At 36.0% G+C, this 19,460-nt stretch overlaps 1 protein-coding gene across 10 annotated transcripts in view; it reads left to right on the top strand.

The window, feature by feature from the left end:
- MAGI2 (membrane associated guanylate kinase, WW and PDZ domain containing 2) overlaps positions 1-19,460 on the top strand; it is a 1,332,179-nt gene that overhangs the window by 998,404 nt on the left and 314,315 nt on the right. For all 10 annotated transcript variants that reach the window (XM_045494592.1, XM_045494594.1, XM_045494593.1 and 7 more), the window contains exon 7: positions 4,071-4,128. In XM_045494592.1, coding sequence (XP_045350548.1) covers positions 4,071-4,128 — 58 coding nt within the window. The remainder of the gene's footprint in view (positions 1-4,070; positions 4,129-19,460) is intronic.

The raw sequence follows: 19,460 nt of genomic DNA, 5'->3' as shown, positions 1-19,460 counted from the left end.
ATTAGCATAATTTTAAAGAGAAGCAATTCATTTTTAAAAACTAATTCACAAGTCCAAATAGCTCATTTTCACAGTGAAAGATGATTCTTAACTTTAACTTTTCATCATCTAGATATATACTATTCAGCTTATAATCCTAAGAAGTTTATTTTATGAGTTGTCTTTTTATGAGTGAAGAAAAACTTGTGTTTTTTCATTGACATTCTAGCCTAGACCTTTCTTTACTACTCAAGCAAATGTCATTAAGGGGAATGTACACATACATACATGTGCACACACACATGCACACACACACACTCATATACACACATACAAAACATTTAAACATTGGTTGTAGATTTTTATACCCATTGTGCCACATTTATATATGAACTGATGAATGTATCTATTACTAAACCCCTTGTAGATATTTAAAATAAAATGAATAATAGCTTTTATAACAGAGGGTTAATGTATCATCTTGTCTCAAAATGAGTAAATGAAAAATTAATAAATTAATTAAAATGCAGGCTCTGGATTGAGACATAGGAGTTTAAAACTTGAACAATTAACTGTCAGAATCTTTTGGTATCTTCATTTCCTCATCTTGTAATTGAGTGTGATAATAATGTACCTTACAAGTTAATTTTGAGGATTAAGTTATTTGTTTTTTATAATGTACATAAACAATGCCTAGCACATAGCATTTAGCTCTCATTATGTTTTTTTTTATCTCTTCTCACCTTAGGTCAAATGTGGTAAAAAATATATTTTAAAAAAATGAGATTATAATTCATTTATCTGAAATAAAATGTTTACTAAAAATTACTTCCTCCCCCCAAAAAAATTGTGAGTAAAGAATCACTAATAATGAAAATACTTCAATTTTTAGAGTATAAATGTTTGTAATATATAATTTTGTTTTTGAACGAATTAATAATTTATTTTGAAATGTAGAACAATCAAGCAAACAAACAAAATACATTGATATGTTAGGCAAAGCAAATCAGATTCCCCGTAAATTCTGATGAATACTTCATGATGGCAAGTGACGCAGGATACTAAATAAATAGTTTCCAGAACATTTTGCATTGCAAATCTACAAAGATAAGGAATCAATTAACTCTGTACTTTGGGGATGCATTGCTTAGAATTAGTAACTTACTCAAAGAATGAGTCAAAGATAAGGAATAAGTGAAGAAACAGTTTACATTACAAAATATAATTTTAAAAATTCGACCATCATATGTTTCCATATAACAATACCATTAAGACACAAGACTAGTATCCATAAAATTAAGCATGTTAGCTGTTTACTCTATATATTATTGAATGTGATTACTTTACATATTATTGTATTCATGAAATGATAAACCTATTATAAATATTTTAATTAATATTTTATTTTATTTTATTTATTTTAATTAATATCAGCCATATTAATAAATTGTCATAATATCAGTTGCTATCCTCTGTATATTCTTTTACTTTTGCTGCTTGTCAAGGGCACCCAGTAGAAATCTGTCAAACAGATTCTTCTTTTTAATAGGCAAATTCTCCAATAGCTAGGGGGATTTGGTGAAAACCATCTGGACTGTTATTGTCCTTAATCTAAATTAAGTGTGTTTATGCTGTGCTAAACAGAGTGTCTAAATTGATATCTAAATTGGTTAAGATCACTGGAAGCAGAATACAAGGATTTTCAATTCTGAGTTCTTTAGGATAAATGAGTTAACACATGGTCTGTCCATCAGTACCTTGATCGTAGTGAATATTCAGTAATGCTATCATGATCGTTTTGAAAAAAAATTTCTTAAGGTACTCCACAATTTAGTGTTATATATTCATTCAGATATGACTAATCTAAGAGATATAAATAAAGCATAGCTTAGACTTTATGTTAAAACAAGATAAAGAAACACTAGAAAAATATCTTCAGTATTTAAGTAGGCTCCAATGACAAAACCTAAGTGAAAACGCTGAGAAATTTACCAAATAAAATTTAAAACATCTATGTGTAAAAGAAATGTTCAAAATTAAATCTAAACAAACTCAAAAACACATATGCAACATGTGACAAAGGATTAATATCCTTAATACATAAAGACTCTTAGGAATTGACTTTTAAAAATGAGAAAGGTACAAAAAAAAAAACACAATTGCCTGAGGATAAACCTACAAAAACTGTTCTAACTAGCTAGCAACCCAAGGAAGGTAACTTAAACCAACCACAAGTTGCCATTTTAAAATCAGTGTGGTTGGTTTTTAAAATAATGATACACAATACTTTATCTGAATATCCAAAAATTCAAAAGCTCTTAAAACTGCCTTTTGTAACTCATTTGGCAGCAAAATGTGACCTGACCTGGACACTCTGGAAACAAAACAGTGCTCACTGATATGAAGTAGTCCTTATGTGTGCCTCTTGGTACAGATCACATAATTTTGGCTGCATAAATGCTCATGTATTTGATTAAAAACTGCTTCCCCAGACTCTGCTTGGAGTGTTATGGGACAGAAGACATTTGCATCGTGTTAACTTCTGAAAATCAGAAAACTTCTTAATTCTAAAACCTAACTGTCCATAAAAGTTTTGGATGAAGAATCGTGGACCTGCATTTGATTCGATAGTACCGAAAAACAAAATTATTCATACACCCCCAGTGAGATTATAAATTGTTCTATCTTGTGAGTAGCACAGTGCTAATCTGTCAATTTAGATCAAAGACCATAAAAGGGTAGATGCCCTTTAATCCAAAACTCCACCTATAGGAATTTATTATGACTAAGTTACCAGGAAAATGATGGAAGACTTAGGTTTAGTGAGTCCAACACAGGTGACATATAACAGGTAAAAACCGGAAAGTCCCAAATGTTCAATAACAGAAGAGGTAGTGTTGTACAGACTCTAGCCATACTGCAGACTACCACCTGCCACTAAAAGTGGCATTCTGCAGTAATGCTCATTCACATTGAAGATGTCCTTGATACTCTGTCAAGTAGAAATAACAGGCTATGAAAATGATGTGCACTCTGTGATCTGATCTCTGACAAAATGAGTCACAAATACCTATGTATAAAAATAGTTAAAGGATATCCACCAAAATATTAGCAGTGATTATCTCTCGATGGCAACACTGCAGATAATTCTAATTTTCTGTCTATAACTGTGCCTTGCCTACAGTGAACATGTGTTATTACTGTAATAATAAAGCTTTTAAATTTCATTTAAACATATCATTGAAAGCATGCCAATATATCTTCCTTAGCTTCTAAGTGCTATGCATGTATAATTAATATCTACAAAGAAAAATATAATACTCTTCATATTTATAGGTGTTAATAATCATAAAGGCTCCAATGTATTTGGAAAACAGTATCATAAAATAAATCTTGTTTTCAAATAGTATGTTTTTGCCTATAGAAGCATGTACAGTATTATTGATATTTTTAAATGTGTGTATTAAAATTAACCATGAAGAATAGAAAATATGAATCATATTGCCAAGGAAAGTGGGTTCAAAATTTTAGACCTTGAAAACCATGCCCAGAGAGTATATTGGCAATATTCAAAATCTGTCCTGTGTGGAGAGAACAGCCAGCTAACCATCTTGAATTGTGGAATGTCAACTGAGAACTTATAATGCCTTTGTTTCAGTCATCAGAAACTATTTGCTATCCTCAGAATGGTATTTTGAAAATATGATCTTTATCCTGAAATGCTCTTTTTAACAATACAAATAAATAAGAAAATGGTATGCACTATCAGGAAAGCAATTTGCCTTCTGTATTGCCCTGAGTGGTGATAACGTGATGACATGCCATCCTACCGCTTGGCGTGGCATCAACAGCTAGCCCCAGCAGTATATCTGCAGAGAAGAGAGCTCTGTGTTTTAACTGCCAATTTTCAAGTCAGTGCTTCTTATAGTTCCTACAATACGTGTCAGAATGTTAGTGCTGACTCTGAATGCTTTCCTCCATTTTGGTAGACTGCTTCTGCAATACGTGAACAATTAAATTATATTACTTTTTATTAGAAATTGTGATATCTGTTGCTTATTTACTGAAAGAAATAACTCTTTATTTTTCAGAGCTTCCATATGGCTGGGAAAAAATTGATGATCCCATATATGGCACTTATTATGTTGAGTAAGTCTTTAAGTTTGCTATTAACTTGTTATTAACATGTTGTGAAATTGTGTTAGTATTTCATTTCTTGAGCATGTGTGGCTAACAGCCCTTTTGTTTCTCTTTCATCTTACTTTGAAATATCCACAAAGACTCAAGCATCACCAGCTAGCTGTATTTTCCTTCTCCAGCTGGCTAATTTGTCATTCTTTTCCTTTGACTCATGATTCTGAAACACCAATTGGAAAAGTGTTTCACACTGTCCTCTAAGTGAGTGATAATTAAAGTTATCAAAGTAAGTGCCCTTCATTTTGCAATCAAAATGTTGGGAGCTGGTTAGTTGTGCAAAAGAGATTTTCTATTAAAATAGATTTTGAAACCAATTAAATAAAGCAGCCGTATTTTTCAGCTGAAGGATGAAATAAAATTTAGAATTTTTTTTTCTCTTTTAAGGCCCCATTTCCAATTAATAGTATTCTTTCTGCAGATTGGAATTTTATGTTGTCTAATGGAGGTTGCATTGCTTTAATGTATAGTATATGTACATGTATAATATAATGTATATGTATGGTATAATATGAGTTACCCCCTCCATACATCGTTTTATTTCAAATAAAGCCCCTATTAGGGCTTTATATATATTAAGGAAAATCAAGTAATATTCATAACTTCCAAAAGTTAAATATGCAACGTACTTTTCTAGAACCCCCTCTTCTGGTACAGAATTTTTTTATTCTTTCTAGTGTGTAACATTGTTAATGTTCTTGGGTGAATAGCAAAGCCTACATGTTGCTTATGAGAAGTTTACTACCCAAGAGATGCAAGGACTGAAAAACTAGAGGTGTTCACATTATTTATCAAGATCTAACTCTGTTTTCTCTAATCACATTCTTTTTAACAATAATAATCTAGATGGTGAAGGGTTAGTGATCAATGGCATTATTGCTAAATTGTTTTGGTAATAATATTCAGTTACTAAGCTTTTACTAAGTGTCAAGCCCTTCTTTGTGATGGGGAGGTGATGATGAGTAAGATCTGTGAGCTTCCTGCCCTTGAGTATCTCCTTCATCTTCATCTAGAAAACCCCCAAATTTGGCATCACTGTCAGTCATTTCCAGTCAAGATGAATTCACCTCATTTACCACGTGCGATTTTCTTACATAATATCTAGTGCTCTAATGTCAGGGGATACTCAATAGATGCAAAAAGTAAAATGAATTCCTGGAGGTATCACTAATTGCAAAAATAAAGAGACATCACTTGCGTATACTTATGAGCCTCCCTCTTAGTTCTACTATATTGTTAATCAATTAAGATACACATATTTTAATAATAATATAGCTGCAGCTTCTAGATTAATTTATCAACATTATAGGTCTCCAATAAATGCTAGCTGGTCTTAATTCACTAAATCATGCTGTACTATGCCTAAGACTATTACATCTGAAATCCAAGATAACTCCATGTAAGGAAAGAAAACTGAGGTATGTGACAAACCAGATCTCATGTTTAATACACTTCCTTACAGAACTCATTGAATACGAATTTTTTTCTTTAGTCCAAATATTAGCAAATTCCAGTAAGAACCAGATAGCAATTTTTTTTTTTTTTTTTTTGCGGGGGGGCATATGACTTCTGTCATAACTATTCTGCTCTGCCACTGTCGCTTGAATGCAACCATAGGCAACACTTAAATGAAGGGGCATAGCTATCATCCAATAAAACTTTATTTACAAAAATAGGCAGCTGGCCAAATTTGTCCTGCTGGACATAGTTTTCTGGCCCCCACCCTGTTCTAATTCTTCAGGTTGTTCTCCCATGCCTTCAACTGCTTGCAAGCTGGCTTCAATGTGGAAAATAATACTTAACTCAAACTTTTCTTCCCTGTCTTAATTGTCTGTCATAGAGGTGAGACACCCAACACATCAGAAAGTAATGCTTCCTACCTTCTTAATCATTGAAGTTCGTGTTGTTCAAGTAAAGATCTGCTGTGGTAGACGCCTTGTAATTAATTATTGAATTGGACACTAGCTGTAACCCTAAAAGACAATTGTCCTAATTATCTTTATACTCCAAATGATTGTCTTTTCTTATTTGCTTAAATTATATTTCTGTCTCTATGTCTCCACTTAATTTTTCATGTATCACCACCATAGTCAGAAAATTATTCATAATTTACCCTGTCACATCTTATATCATTAGATCAGACCACCATATTTAGTAGTTTTAGATTTCAAGTGAATGTGACATCATACACACAGGTCTTAGTGAGTCAGATCGTTTTAACTTCCTTGAGGTTGCATCCAGTTCTACCACTTGTCATGGCTTTTTCCCCATTACATGATTCCGTGACACATACCAACACCAATTAGTAGATGTGTGGGGTGTATCTGACCAACCAGAAAATTGAGACAGATAACTCAAATCTGAAGATAATTTTTAAGTAGAATTATATACCAATATTTCTTAGAAATGCCCTTTGAAAAAAATTATCAAAATAATTAAAATACTGCCATTTATCCTATATAATATAAACATTACTTAAAATCAGGGATATCTCCTGTCACAACAACTTGTCCATTTTAACTGAAATATATCTATTTATGTGGTTTGTTTTAACTGTTCCAAAAAAATGTGAATTGCATCTCTATTACACTATTATTTTCACAAGGTATGTATTGGTTCTAAAGTAGTCTTATTGGTGGAAACTGTATGAAGTGGAAACACTACATATTGAGTGTAGTGGTTATTCATCACTTTCAGCCCATAAAGTATTTTTGTTGAATAAAAGCCACCTAATTTCATATAGTTATACCAAAAAATAATAAATGTCTAATTTAAGTTGTTATGTCAACTTTTCATTACAGATATCATTATATGTAAGATCCAATATACCTAGATTAAGACACTGTTTACAATTGTAGTGATAACATTGGTATCAATATCTTGGAATCATATACATTTGTAACATTAATATTCAGCTAATGAAACAGAGCAAGATGGTCTTCATTGTAAATCTGTAGTCCAGAAAATGTTGATTCACTAATTCTATTAATAATGATGGACAGCGGGTGTTCTGTAGAGCTATCATTTTTTTGGTTTTTAATTACACACTCACACAATTAGAGTATGGTTACAAAATATGACAAACATTCCACCTTCCCACCTAGTGGCCAAAAAAGCCTGTGCAGGAACACTAGAAGTCTAACTTAGCAGCCTGTCACTCTGTTCAAATAGACCAGTGTCTGGGAGCAGAAGTTTCAGAGTGGACCCTCTGTCGTCAGCAGGGCATGTTAGATTGAAATGTGCCTCTGGCCCAGTTACACAAGCACTCATACTGCTTGTCAGCCTCAGACAAGCAGATAGCAATTCCAGCGATCTATAGGAGGAAAGTGTTCATACAACTCGAAACTGAAAAACCTGAATTGAATAGGTTTTGACCACTATTACCGATTTTACCCTTCTATGCCACAATTCTGTCCTGTGCAAAATCACTTTTAGGATTTTAGGTTTATTATATTCAAAAATCAGAAAAATTATCACCACCATCATCCTTACCATATCATCAGAATAGTTGACATTAATGAGTGCCTAGTATGTGCCATGAACTGGGTTAAGTGCTCAACAGTCTTTATTTACCACATTTATTTATAATTCTCACTATAGTGATAAGGAGGTAGATTGTCGTAAGTGTAGAGATAGGAAAATACCAGCTGATGAAGTTATGTAACTTAACCAGTATCACACATTATTGAAAGGAATGGCTGTAATTTAGACCCAGGCACTCTGACTGTAGAGCCTAGACTCCAAGCTTTTGCTCAAAATGCATCCCATAAATTTAGCATAAGCCTGTAATGGTCTGAACAAGCCTCTGAAACTCATCACTAAGAAGAATTAGGGGTCCCTAGAGAACATCTCCCTGGCCCACCTCTAGTACAGGTTCACAGTGAAAGGAAGGTGTCCAACAAGGGGAGGTCATGCCGCACACAGCCTGCGAGACTTTTTTTTTTTACATTTTTTAAATTTCATTTATTTATTTTGAGAGAGAGAAAGCACATGCATAAGCAGAGAAGGGGCAGAGAGAGAGGGAGAGAGAATCCCAAGCAAGCTCCTCGCCATCTGCACAGAGCCCAACTCAGGGCTCGATCCCAGGAACCTGAGCCGAGATCAAGAGCTGCACAGGTAACCAACTGAGCCACTAAGGCATCCTGAGACCATCTCCTGACCCAAGCATTCTGAGCCTTTAGCTCCATTAGCAATGACTTGAGAGTGACTCTGGACAAGGTGACCACCAGGATTAAGATTTGTAAGACCTGAAAGAAGAAGAGTTCATATTGTGTGGACCTTAACATGGGATGTTGGCGCTAGTTTGGAGCAGCAGAGGCAGCCGCACAGCTCTGCATTTTAGAGAACAATGGGCCCTACTCAACATCTTCCCTTATTTCATCTGCAGACAGGGCAGATGGACCAAGTTTCTATTCTATGGAGCAGCAGGCAGAAGTTAGCCCAATTTCTTCTGACAGACACCAAATCCATGATAGCACAGTACTTAGCAATGTATTAAGAAGGCCTACAGTTGCTAACTAGAAATGTAACTGTCACTGTTCATACAGAAGAGAAAAAAAAATTTCAATGAGAAAAGTGCAAAATGTAGAGTTGAACAGCTGTGACTTTTGTACAAATGTGGTTTTTTTCTCCTCTTTTGTGAAATTATGTCTGCTGGGTACATTTTGGTTTCAATGGCAGTTACACAATTTGCTTAACTAGCTAGTCCAGAAGACACAATTTCCTGGAACAGCTTTCAGGCAAAGCTGCCTACTCTGTCACAGACGGAGAAGCAAACCATATAACCACAGTTAAAATGATAGTGGGGACTGACAGATGTGATTTCCATGTAAAGGTTTTATAAGTTTTTCATGTGATGTCACGCATCTGCTACCATAAAATGTTACTTGTACACAATTCCAGAAAGTCTGAAAGATACTGCATAATATCCTCAATGTAACATTAAATGTAAAAGGAAAATCACATTCATTTCATGGTTAATGGTGAGTATTCGTCATGATGTTGCAAGTTGGAAAGCGGTTAGAGAGGATTTTAACTCAATACCATATCTTAAGAATATTTCCCTCCTTCATGCCTTTGAGTAGTTTTCCAAATTTTCCAAGAAAAAACTTCCCAACTTTAGACTTTTTTAAAAGTCAGCATGAAGGTAAAACATTTCCAATTAGAAATAAACAGATAAGAGTACCCTTTTAAAATCTTGTTTGTCCTTAGAGACTTTTTTTTCCTATACTGAAAGTTACTTTTTCAAACTTTCAGTTTTTTTCTGTCAAACACTGGCAAACTTTTCTTAATGCTATCAAAACAGCTGTTTAACAAAGAAATCCTTTCCCCAACTTACAAATGTATGCAAGAGAAGATGCTAAACTGAAGTACCATGCACTTGCTCTGTGATGTTCTATGCTATGGTGAACTCCAAATCTTGTCAATAGCATTTGGTAATATCAATTACTATCAGTTAGTAGCCGAGAGTATGGGCTACAGAGTTTCACAGTATGCCAGTCCTGCAGCTTCCCAGCTGGGAGATCTTGAGTAGACACATCATGGAGGAGGAGGATGAAGAGGGGGAGAAGGAGAGGGAAGGGACAGAGGAGAGGAGAGGAAGACCTTTTATTGTGAGCTTACCACATGCCAAGTGGTATTCAAAGCACTTTACACATACTAGCTCATTTAATCCTTGCAAAAAACAAAAACAAAAAACCTTTGAAGTCTGTATTGTTATCCTCACTTTAGAAAGAAACTGCTGTACAGATAGTTTTACAGGTGCTAAATAATAGAGCCAGAATTTGAACCTGGATAGTCTCATGCCACAGTTGGTCCTTAGCAATTGACACCAAGTGCTTAATAAATGTTAGTTATTTTTATTTTGTGTGTCCCAATAACATGGATAAGGCTTCTCTTTATGGCATTATTTCTGCAGCTCGTTCATGATTACACTATACCCCCAAAAGTGAACAACTCTAAGGGAAATGATTTGATTTGTAAGGAAGATGCCATTTAATTTCATGGTGAGAGCATGCCACATGGAATAAAGAACGGTGTTTCTTTAGAATTAGTGATCATTCCATAAGCCCATTGAAATCATAAAGCAAGGACTGCAGAGTATGATGCTTCTGTGGCTTCCAACGGGATTGAGGTTTCAGACTAATTCCTAAGGACATTATTCTGGTCATAATTATCTACTGTATATGTAATCTCATATAGCTGGGATTTGTGAAAGTAATAGTAGAAATAGTAATGTTTAAGGCATTATTTTAACTTTTAATGTGCTTTCACATCCATTATCCCAAATGACAGTCACAACATTTACAAACAAGGGGACCAGTGCTCTGAAGACTTCACTGAGTTCTCCAAGGATATCTGGCCAGTTAGACTGAAGTTTGATGAAGTCTGATGCCCTATACAGCAAAGAGAGACTGTTCAGTAGAGTAGCTATATTTCTATACTAATATAAAATGTCTTTACCTGACAAAATATTTTCTAATATTCATTAAACAAGTATAAATCAGCTCATTTCACAGCTGAACAAAGGGAACAGGTCTATTGAAATAAATGTGGGGCACTTGATCTCTTCTGAACTACAAGTAACTGTTTTGCTAAGTCAGCAGCTTTATATTTTTACCTCCTCTGCTCTGAGCCAGGCCAGTTTCTTCCTTTGTGCTGTCACTCCTTTCAGCCTGGAAGAAACAAGCAATCTGGTCTTATAAGTGAGGGACACCCTAGCTTCATACACATCCTCTTTGCATTTTACACTAGCATTTCTTTAAAAAATATATATAGCTATAGATATATAGATATATAGATAAATGTTTATTTACTTATTTTTGAGAGAGAGAGAGAGAGAGAGAGAGAGAGAGAGAATGCACACGCATGAGCAGGGAAGGGGCAGAGAGACAGGGAGAGAGAATCCCAAGCAGGCTCCATGCTGTCAGCACAGAGCCCAATATGGGGCTCGATCTCACAAGTCATAAGATCATGACCTGAGCCGAGATCAAGAGTTGAACATTTAACTGACTGAGCCACCCAGGCACCCTACATTAGCATTTCTGATAGTATGTAATTGGTGATTCCTACTTACCTCCTCTGTACTACTCACTCATATTGTATAAATTTCAACTGGCTATTAATTTACTTTCCTAACACTACAGTTCAACCACAGATCAGAAGAAAGGCTTATGGCTTCCTTTTACTCTTTATGCCAGATTCCCTCAAATATTTTTAAACTGTGATCCTTTCAATCAAAGTGAAGTCCCATGTCCAATCTTTCTTCTTACCACTACCATCCAGTCGGGATCTGAATGCACACCCCTCATCCATCCCTCACCTGAGATCAGAGATAATTTGTCATGCTGTGAGGCCCTTCACCACTGCTGCTTCATTCTAATATGATCAAAATGTGTTCTGTATTCTAGTTACCTTCTCCTCCCCTGAATGTCTTTTCAAATGAAGGAAAGAATACTTCTAATTAAAAACACTCTTATTAGAAACTGTTTGATCTCATAAACCACCTTATTTAACAAACTTTCAGGTTCCAAATAAAGAATGTTCTGAGCATCCAGAAGTTTAAATTGGTTTAATTGCAAATGGAATTTTAGAAATAACAATGAATTATTCACCCTTGGCATCAGAGTTACATATAAATGTTTTTTTAAGACAATTTTTACAATTCTAATGAATTATTTTCTTTGTCTTGAAGTCAGTAATGAAAGACAGGGGAATTATTACTCCAGCATCAACTTTTCTTTGAGAATATATTTATGAGTATATTTGTAAAACTTTGGGTTTTTTTTTTTTTGTCTTTAGGCATTTTTTATGAATCTAGCAAATTAAATCAGGCTCTTGTTAGGTGCTTCTGCAGAGGTGAAGCATAGGCATATAGCCCAGTAGCACACCAGGTAGAACAGAGCAGAGGAACTTGTCCTGGAGGCAGCAGTGTGAGGGACACAGTCCCTGAGCCCTCAGCATTACAGGGAGAAAGAGGACAGGAGTAGTCACAACCAGAAACACCATGCTGTGTGCTCCTGAGGAAAGATCATGCTTCTTCCTTCTCCACCATTTTTATAGGACCATGAGAACTTGAAAATAGCCTTGGGAACAGCAGGGAAGACAGTCTGCATTTGGGGGACCTGCTGTTCAAGGCAGTTGCAGACAACCCTTTGAGCTGGATATGAGCTGTGTGGGGGATATTATTCCTGCACTGAGAAGACCTACAGCCCTGTGGGAATTGCTGTCCCTGCCATTGGAGGAGGGGACTCCAGTCCAATGGAGTTCATAGCAAGGCAACACATCAGAAAGCTGCTACTATCTTCAACTGGACAATCCTGTTTGCCTCTTGCCAAGCCAAGGCAATGTTATATAACACATAAAGAGATCATTGTTATTATTCTTTCTTTTTAAAATTTTTAATGTTTATTTATTTTTGAGAGAGAGAGAGGAGGGGGGTGGACAGAGAGAGAGGGAGACACAGAATCCAAAGCAGGCTCCAGGCTCTGAGCTATCTCACTCATGAGCTATCTCACTCATGAACCATGAGATCATGACCTGAGCTGAAGTCAGACACTTAACCGACTGACCAACCCAGGCACCCCAAGATCACTGTTATTATTCTATAATTTGTAGAACAGTTAGTTTTATAGTTTAGCTATTCTCTCTCTGGATTAAACATGCTAGGCTTCTTGTGGGTGAACTGCAGATTGTTGTCTCATGCTACCAATCCGTATCATTACATACTTTGGAGTCCTATATTAGACTAAGTTCTAAAGTTAGCACATAAAGTGAAAATTCCATGGAGTCAAAATTATCCTAAAAATCCCTCAGGATCACAGCAAGTAGAAAACTAGCATACTGAAACAACACAGCCATTTTCCCCCCGGTGTTAGAAAAGAATTCTTTCTGGAATTAAAGTACTTGGCTGGCATTTAGGCCTTTTTAGATCTTTAATGGATACATAACTAGAATCACATTCAGCTCAGAGAGATGTTAGTACTGTCAGGGATGAGGGAACTTAGTCAAACCCAGGAAGTGGCCTATTGATGTCATCCTTTGGGCAGCCTATTATTGAATAAAACAGAGGATGGTCACCCTAAATGGGTAAAATGTAATGCCCCTCCACCCCCACATGAGAACTTTAGTCTCGTCTTTTTCAATATGCAGATAATGGTATTCAAAATTCATGCTGTGTCACAGACCATGATGTTAGTAATACTTGTCCTTTTTGCATCCATGATTTTGAATTCACAGGCAAGTGCAAAATTATACTTAACCTCCCTGGCTTTTATCTGTCAAATGAGCGGTTTGGATTAGGTGATTGCTAAGGTCTCTGCTAGTTCAAGGAATATCTACTGTACCTTGTGTTAACAAGGATAATTTTGGCCATTTTCCTGTGTGAGCCTCATTATTTTCTCATTATAACTGCTGATCAAAGAATACTTAAAATCTGAAAGCATTTTCTTTCAATTTCCACTTGTTATTTGGCTAGACAATAACATATACATTACCACTTTTTGAATTTTATTTTAATGGTTTTAACCATCCCATCACATGAGTGTTATGGAAAGAAGGCTTCCAAAAAGGGTGGATTATTATAATAGAATCTCCTCACAAAGCTATGGAAAAAATATAAATGTACTTCATATCTACAGACATGAGATGGTGGTTACAATTGTCATTAAAAGGGCAGAAAGATAAATATAAACTTATAAACAAAAAGTCAGGGTAAGAACTATTATCAAAGCTGAATACATCCGAAGGGAATGTTGTTTTCCCCTTATGATGTGAAGCGATATTGTTAAACATTATTTATTACTAGTGTTTAACAGGTGACTTTGCATTTAATTAGACCAAATGATATTAAAATAGATTCAGCTAATTGTATACTAAAAACAGGTGGGTTAAAAAAGATCTGTATTATAAGATTTCACATTTAAATTCAATCTAGCTACATAAGATGAACTTCAAAATTGTCAGGGGAAAAAAAATACTCTACGCTGTGGCTTAGAAGGTTAGCCAGCTCTACTACACAGGCAAAAGAAAGTCAATTTGCTGAGATGAACCAGTGAAATTAGTTTTGCACTAACGTAGTCTAGAAGAAACTCACCATTAGGTATGTAGTTTCTGACAGCTTATTAAGCACCATTTGTTAAGTGCATCATAATGTTAAAACATTAGTTCAGATTTCCATTAAGCACAACACTCACGTATGGAGGCTGACAAAGTCCCCTCATCCTGTTCTTACTTCCCTTTCTTCCATTTTAATTAGGTGCAAAAAAAAAAAGGTGAATATATTTTCAGATAGATAAAGTGATAGGAATTATTTTCTTTTTTTTTTCTGTAACATTACTTAGTAGTTTACTTTGTGACATTGACTTAATGTGTAAATACTTAGTAACTATTAGTCAACCCAGAAAAGTAATATTAATAGCTAGCATCTACTAAGTTGGTACCTACCTACTTGGTAGGTAGTTGGTATTTTACGTAACTCATTAAATCATCACCACAAAACTTTATGTTAGATGCTATTATTCATATTTCATGGATGGAGAAACTTCTAGAAGTCACGCCATCAAACTACAAGGTGAGAATAGAATTACAGCCCAGGGGGGCGCCTGGGTGGCGCGGTCAGTTAAGCGTCCGACTTCAGCCAGGTCACGATCTCGCGGTCTGCGAGTTCGAGCCCCACGTCGGGCTCTGGGCTGATGGCTCAGAGCCTGGAGCCTGTTTCCGATTCTGTGTCTCCCTCTCTCTCTGCCCCTCCCCCGTTCATGCTCTGTCTCTCTCTGTCCCAAAAATAAATAAACGTTGAAAAAAAAAAATTAAAAAAAAAAAAAAAGAATTACAGCCCAGGACAGGAATTTAGAGACTTTATATTGTCCATATTTAAGCTCTAGTTAACTCTCATACTCTAAATATAAAATAACATTAAAATCAACTTAAATTTCCATAATGTTCCATCTTTAAATGCTTTCATACAGTTTTTCTGTGTGCTCCTCAAAATAGTCCCATGAGGTAAGTAGGATATTTACAGATGGGCCATTGCAGTTCAGAGGTATCAGGGGAACTTCACAAAGGTAGTGAGTGGTGGATTCCACCTTCAAATGTAGCTTAAACTCTGAATACTGATTGGGTCTCAAAACTAGGAGAGAATGACAACTCAGACTCATTGTAAGTGGCTTTCATGTTAGTGAAACCCTAGATGCACACGTGAGATTGAGGATAGCAGAGAGTGCAGATGGCGTCCCTCACCCCTGTTCTTCCTCATGAGTCCACAGCTCACAGATAACCTTTATGTGCCAGGGAGAGAGTTGAGCAGTTCTCTAGATTCCACTGTGTTACCATGTAAGAAATTTCCTGCTGAGTAAGTATCTCATTTTCATTTCTTATTGTATCACTGGACCTCAGTAGGACCTCACATGCCCTTATCAAATTTGAGACAAGACATGCATATTTGTGTTATTATTGACTCCCTCATTCTCACTTACATACAACCTTAACCTGTTCATAAATATTAGTGCCGAATCATCTTATGATCGATATCATAATTGCCAGAGACATGACTTATGTTCGACTTCCACAGTTTAAAGAGCAGAGTTCAAGAAAATTGAGTTAAGATTAACCCTCAGTGAATCTGAAAGGCAATCCTTGAAGGAGACTTTTCTGGTTTAAAAACCGCATTATGCAAAGCCAGGGCTCCTAGTTCCTCACCCATATTCTCATTACCATTTCATTTTTCACAGTATGCAACACACACACACACACACACACACACACACACACACGTTTTCTTATGAAACCTAAGTCCCCATTTCTATGTACATAATCTATGGGTGGTCTAAAAAAAACAAAATCATTTAATAATCAAAATAATTTGCCGTATTTTAAAAATTTTTGCCCTTTTGCATCCATTTCCCTGTTGTAATTTACAATACTGTGAAAGTTACCAGTTTCACAATGAATTCTGGTGAAAAGAAGTTGAGAATCGCCTGGATAAAGTATATTAAGGATTACAAACATAGTCCATGCCTGTATATATGTAAATTATGTCATTTGAAAAGTAAGTGTGTATTTGTGTCAGAACCACATAAATCAGTATTGTTGGATTTGGCACTACACAGAGCTGGGCTTGAATCACACACCTGCCTCTTGCTGTGAGATCTGCAGAAAATCATTTACCCACTTTGAAGACCACATGAATTAAAAGTATGGAGCCTGTTTAGCTGAGGGTTTGGCATATAGTGTTTGTTCAATGAATAATAGTTCCCACTCCCTCTACCATTCACCATTCTCCCTTTATTTTCTCCTTTGTTTACAAGGCTGACATTCTTTCTTCAAACAATTGTTTTCTCCCCAAATTGTGGCATCTATTAAATAATTTAAATCAGAACAGGAACTAAGTAACTTTAAAACTGCAAAATGGAATGCGCTTCTGAAATATTCAACATCACACCTTTCATCTTTATTTAACGATTCAGAATGAAAAATACAAACTCAGCCCGATGTGGGAGCCTAAATTCGCCTTCCTGGTGCGTATTATGAAAAGGAACAAACATGTTATGTGAAAATACATACCCCATTACAGCTACATGGAACTATCATCTAATCTGTATGAAGCTTTGCTCTTACAGTAATGGCATAATTTTAAACGTTGTATGCTAATTATGTGAAACTCTGCAACAATACTTGTCCTGCAAAAAACAACCTATTGAAAACAACCGTGGAGTAATTCATTTCTACCTTTCTTTGCTCTTAGTTCTGCTAAACCTTTATTCTCTATTCCCACTACTTTCTTTCTTTTTTTTCCTCATGTCTTTCTTCCCAGGGTCCTTACCTTCCCAGAACGAGAGCCTTCTGCCCACACTCAGGCCCCATGGTATCATAGTAAAAGTTTATGCCAAGTATCAAAATAAGAGTGTTTTTTTGTTTGTTGGTTGGCTTTCTAGTTCTTACTGCATCACTTTCCAGTGTGTAAAAGGAATAGCTATATATTTGATTTCCCCCGGTCCAGGCAGTAATAAAGACCCAATAGTCAAACATAATATGTTTTAATATCTTTCTCACTATGGTTATTGGACCTGGAAATGTTGGGAGTTTTGGTACCAGATGGAATTGGAATTATCTTCATGTCCAGTTGACTGTGAGAATTGGCCACAGCACTGCCCCCAGTCTTGTCCATCCCCCATTTATTAGCACTCTTTCCCTGGCTTCCTCCTTCCTGGCTAATTGCAGATATTGGTGATGTTGTCTGCATGATTCCTCACTATTCTGAGTGTCTTTGCTAATTCTTTGACTGTCCTTGGAGTCAGGCTCCAAAGTGTTCCTGTATCCATGGCTTTGTATGTCTATCATTATATGTGAGTGATGTATGCAGTTCAGAGGACTTAACACTATAGCATGACTTCACATTTTAACAGCACATAAATAATGTATTAATCAATAACAGTGCAGTTCAACACACAGAGTATATTACAGGTCAGGTTATTCTCATACCTCCCAGCACATGATAATGTCTAGTTCCCTGGACAAAGTTATTCTTCATAGTCCTGGAGCACCTCTTATTCATCCAGGAAAGAACAATACCTAGTGCATTGGAGGTGACCAGTAAAATGGTGCTGAAAGGATTGAGAATTCTAGGGAGCGCCACAATTTTCCAATCTGGCTGATATGGTAAAACTCATAATGCCCCCCCCCCAAGTTCAGGAATAAGGCATATCCTCCATGATGAAGACTTTCAGAGCTACAGCTATCCATTAGACTTAAGTCATAATGGAAGTAGGGAGACTTGCTGACAAAACCAAGCCCCATACCATGACTTGGAACTGGTTTTCCAGTCTCGTAGCTTTCATCGTCTTGCTCTACCTCCGGCTCCCACACCAGCCACAGGCAATCATGTGCATCTGTGTATTCACTTGTCTTCTACTCTAGTTAAGCAAAAGTGAATATTCCTAAACGCTTTTGTGTCCCCTACTCTCTTTCTTAAATGCCCCCTCTCCATCTGGCAAAATGCATTCTAGAGCCTCCTCCAGTGTCCCCTTTTTCTGAGGCTTTCTCTGAACCAGCAGAAAAGTCACCTTTTCTTCTCGTCCCAATTTACCCAGGACTGTCCCAGTTTTAAAACTTAAAGTCTCATGCCCTGAGAAATCCCTTAGTCCTAGGAACTGAGGTGGCTGGTCACCTGACTTGTTTGTCTCCCCAGTGGAGTAATGTGCCCTGTTGGTGAAGGAATTGTGTCATAGTCATGTTTGTGTCCCCAGCGCCTGGAACACTGATAAATTAATGAACTTAAATATGATACTTGAAGGACAAAGCCATTCAATCATTGTTGGCAGATACCAGTGGAAGATGATGTATTAGTCTTGGCTCTTAATACAGAAAGATCCTGGAATAGTTCAGTCTTCTAGTTTCCTTCTAGATAAGCTTTATCTTACCTTTAAGTTTATAACTCACTTTTTTTTGCTCAATTGAGAAGCGAGTTTGGAAATACCTTTGATAATAACATTGTACCCAGCAATAACATTTAAAAGAGATGGTTTATGGGAACAAGAAGGGGATGGTTAGAAAATATTTTTAAATGCATGCCCAGTGGCTCTGAAATTTTTGAAAATGAGTCTATGTATCTTGTACATCCTGGGGGCTTCATGACATGATTGACAGTGCACAGTGCTATTTCTGCTAGGAGTAAAATATCAAGTTTTCTGTGTAATTGGTAAGTAGTGATGGATAAGAGATGAATGCCCCTTATATATAAAATACACATTGCAGGTCAATGTCTTAACTAAGTAACTTAACACTACTGCTGGAGAAGGGGGAGAGAGTTCATTTATCTGAAAATATATCCACATTTGGTAAGTTCAGACTCATGAAAAATGGAGGACAGACTCCTCAGCTGGGAGAATTTCAGTGCTAATATGTGGATACTCTTATCAGTTAGCTATGATTCTGCCTCCCACCTGCACACTGTATCCCCAGGTCAGACACCCTTTTGTCCAGGAAAAGAAGGAGCAAGTAATATGTGAATAACTCAATCTTCCCACCCACATTCACAAAGCAAACTCACCTCAGGTACAGTAGGGCATAATGAATGGACATTTATAGGAAGAAAATTATCACTTAAGTGTTAGGATTGGGAAGAAATCTTTCCAGAGGTTGGATTCAATTATTCTGTTTTTTTTTTTTTTTTAAATGCTCCTAGTAAAATAGATTCAATTCTTCCATTTATCCAAAGCTCCTATTTTAAAATAAAATATATTTAAAACATTTGTCTTTAGACTAGTACTTTTAAAAATTAGCGTTTCAAA

The sequence above is a fragment of the Leopardus geoffroyi genome, chromosome A2, assembly GCF_018350155.1.
Source record: "Leopardus geoffroyi isolate Oge1 chromosome A2, O.geoffroyi_Oge1_pat1.0, whole genome shotgun sequence".
Taxonomy (NCBI): domain Eukaryota; kingdom Metazoa; phylum Chordata; class Mammalia; order Carnivora; family Felidae; genus Leopardus; species Leopardus geoffroyi.
This window is presented reverse-complemented; position numbering and strand designations above follow the sequence as displayed.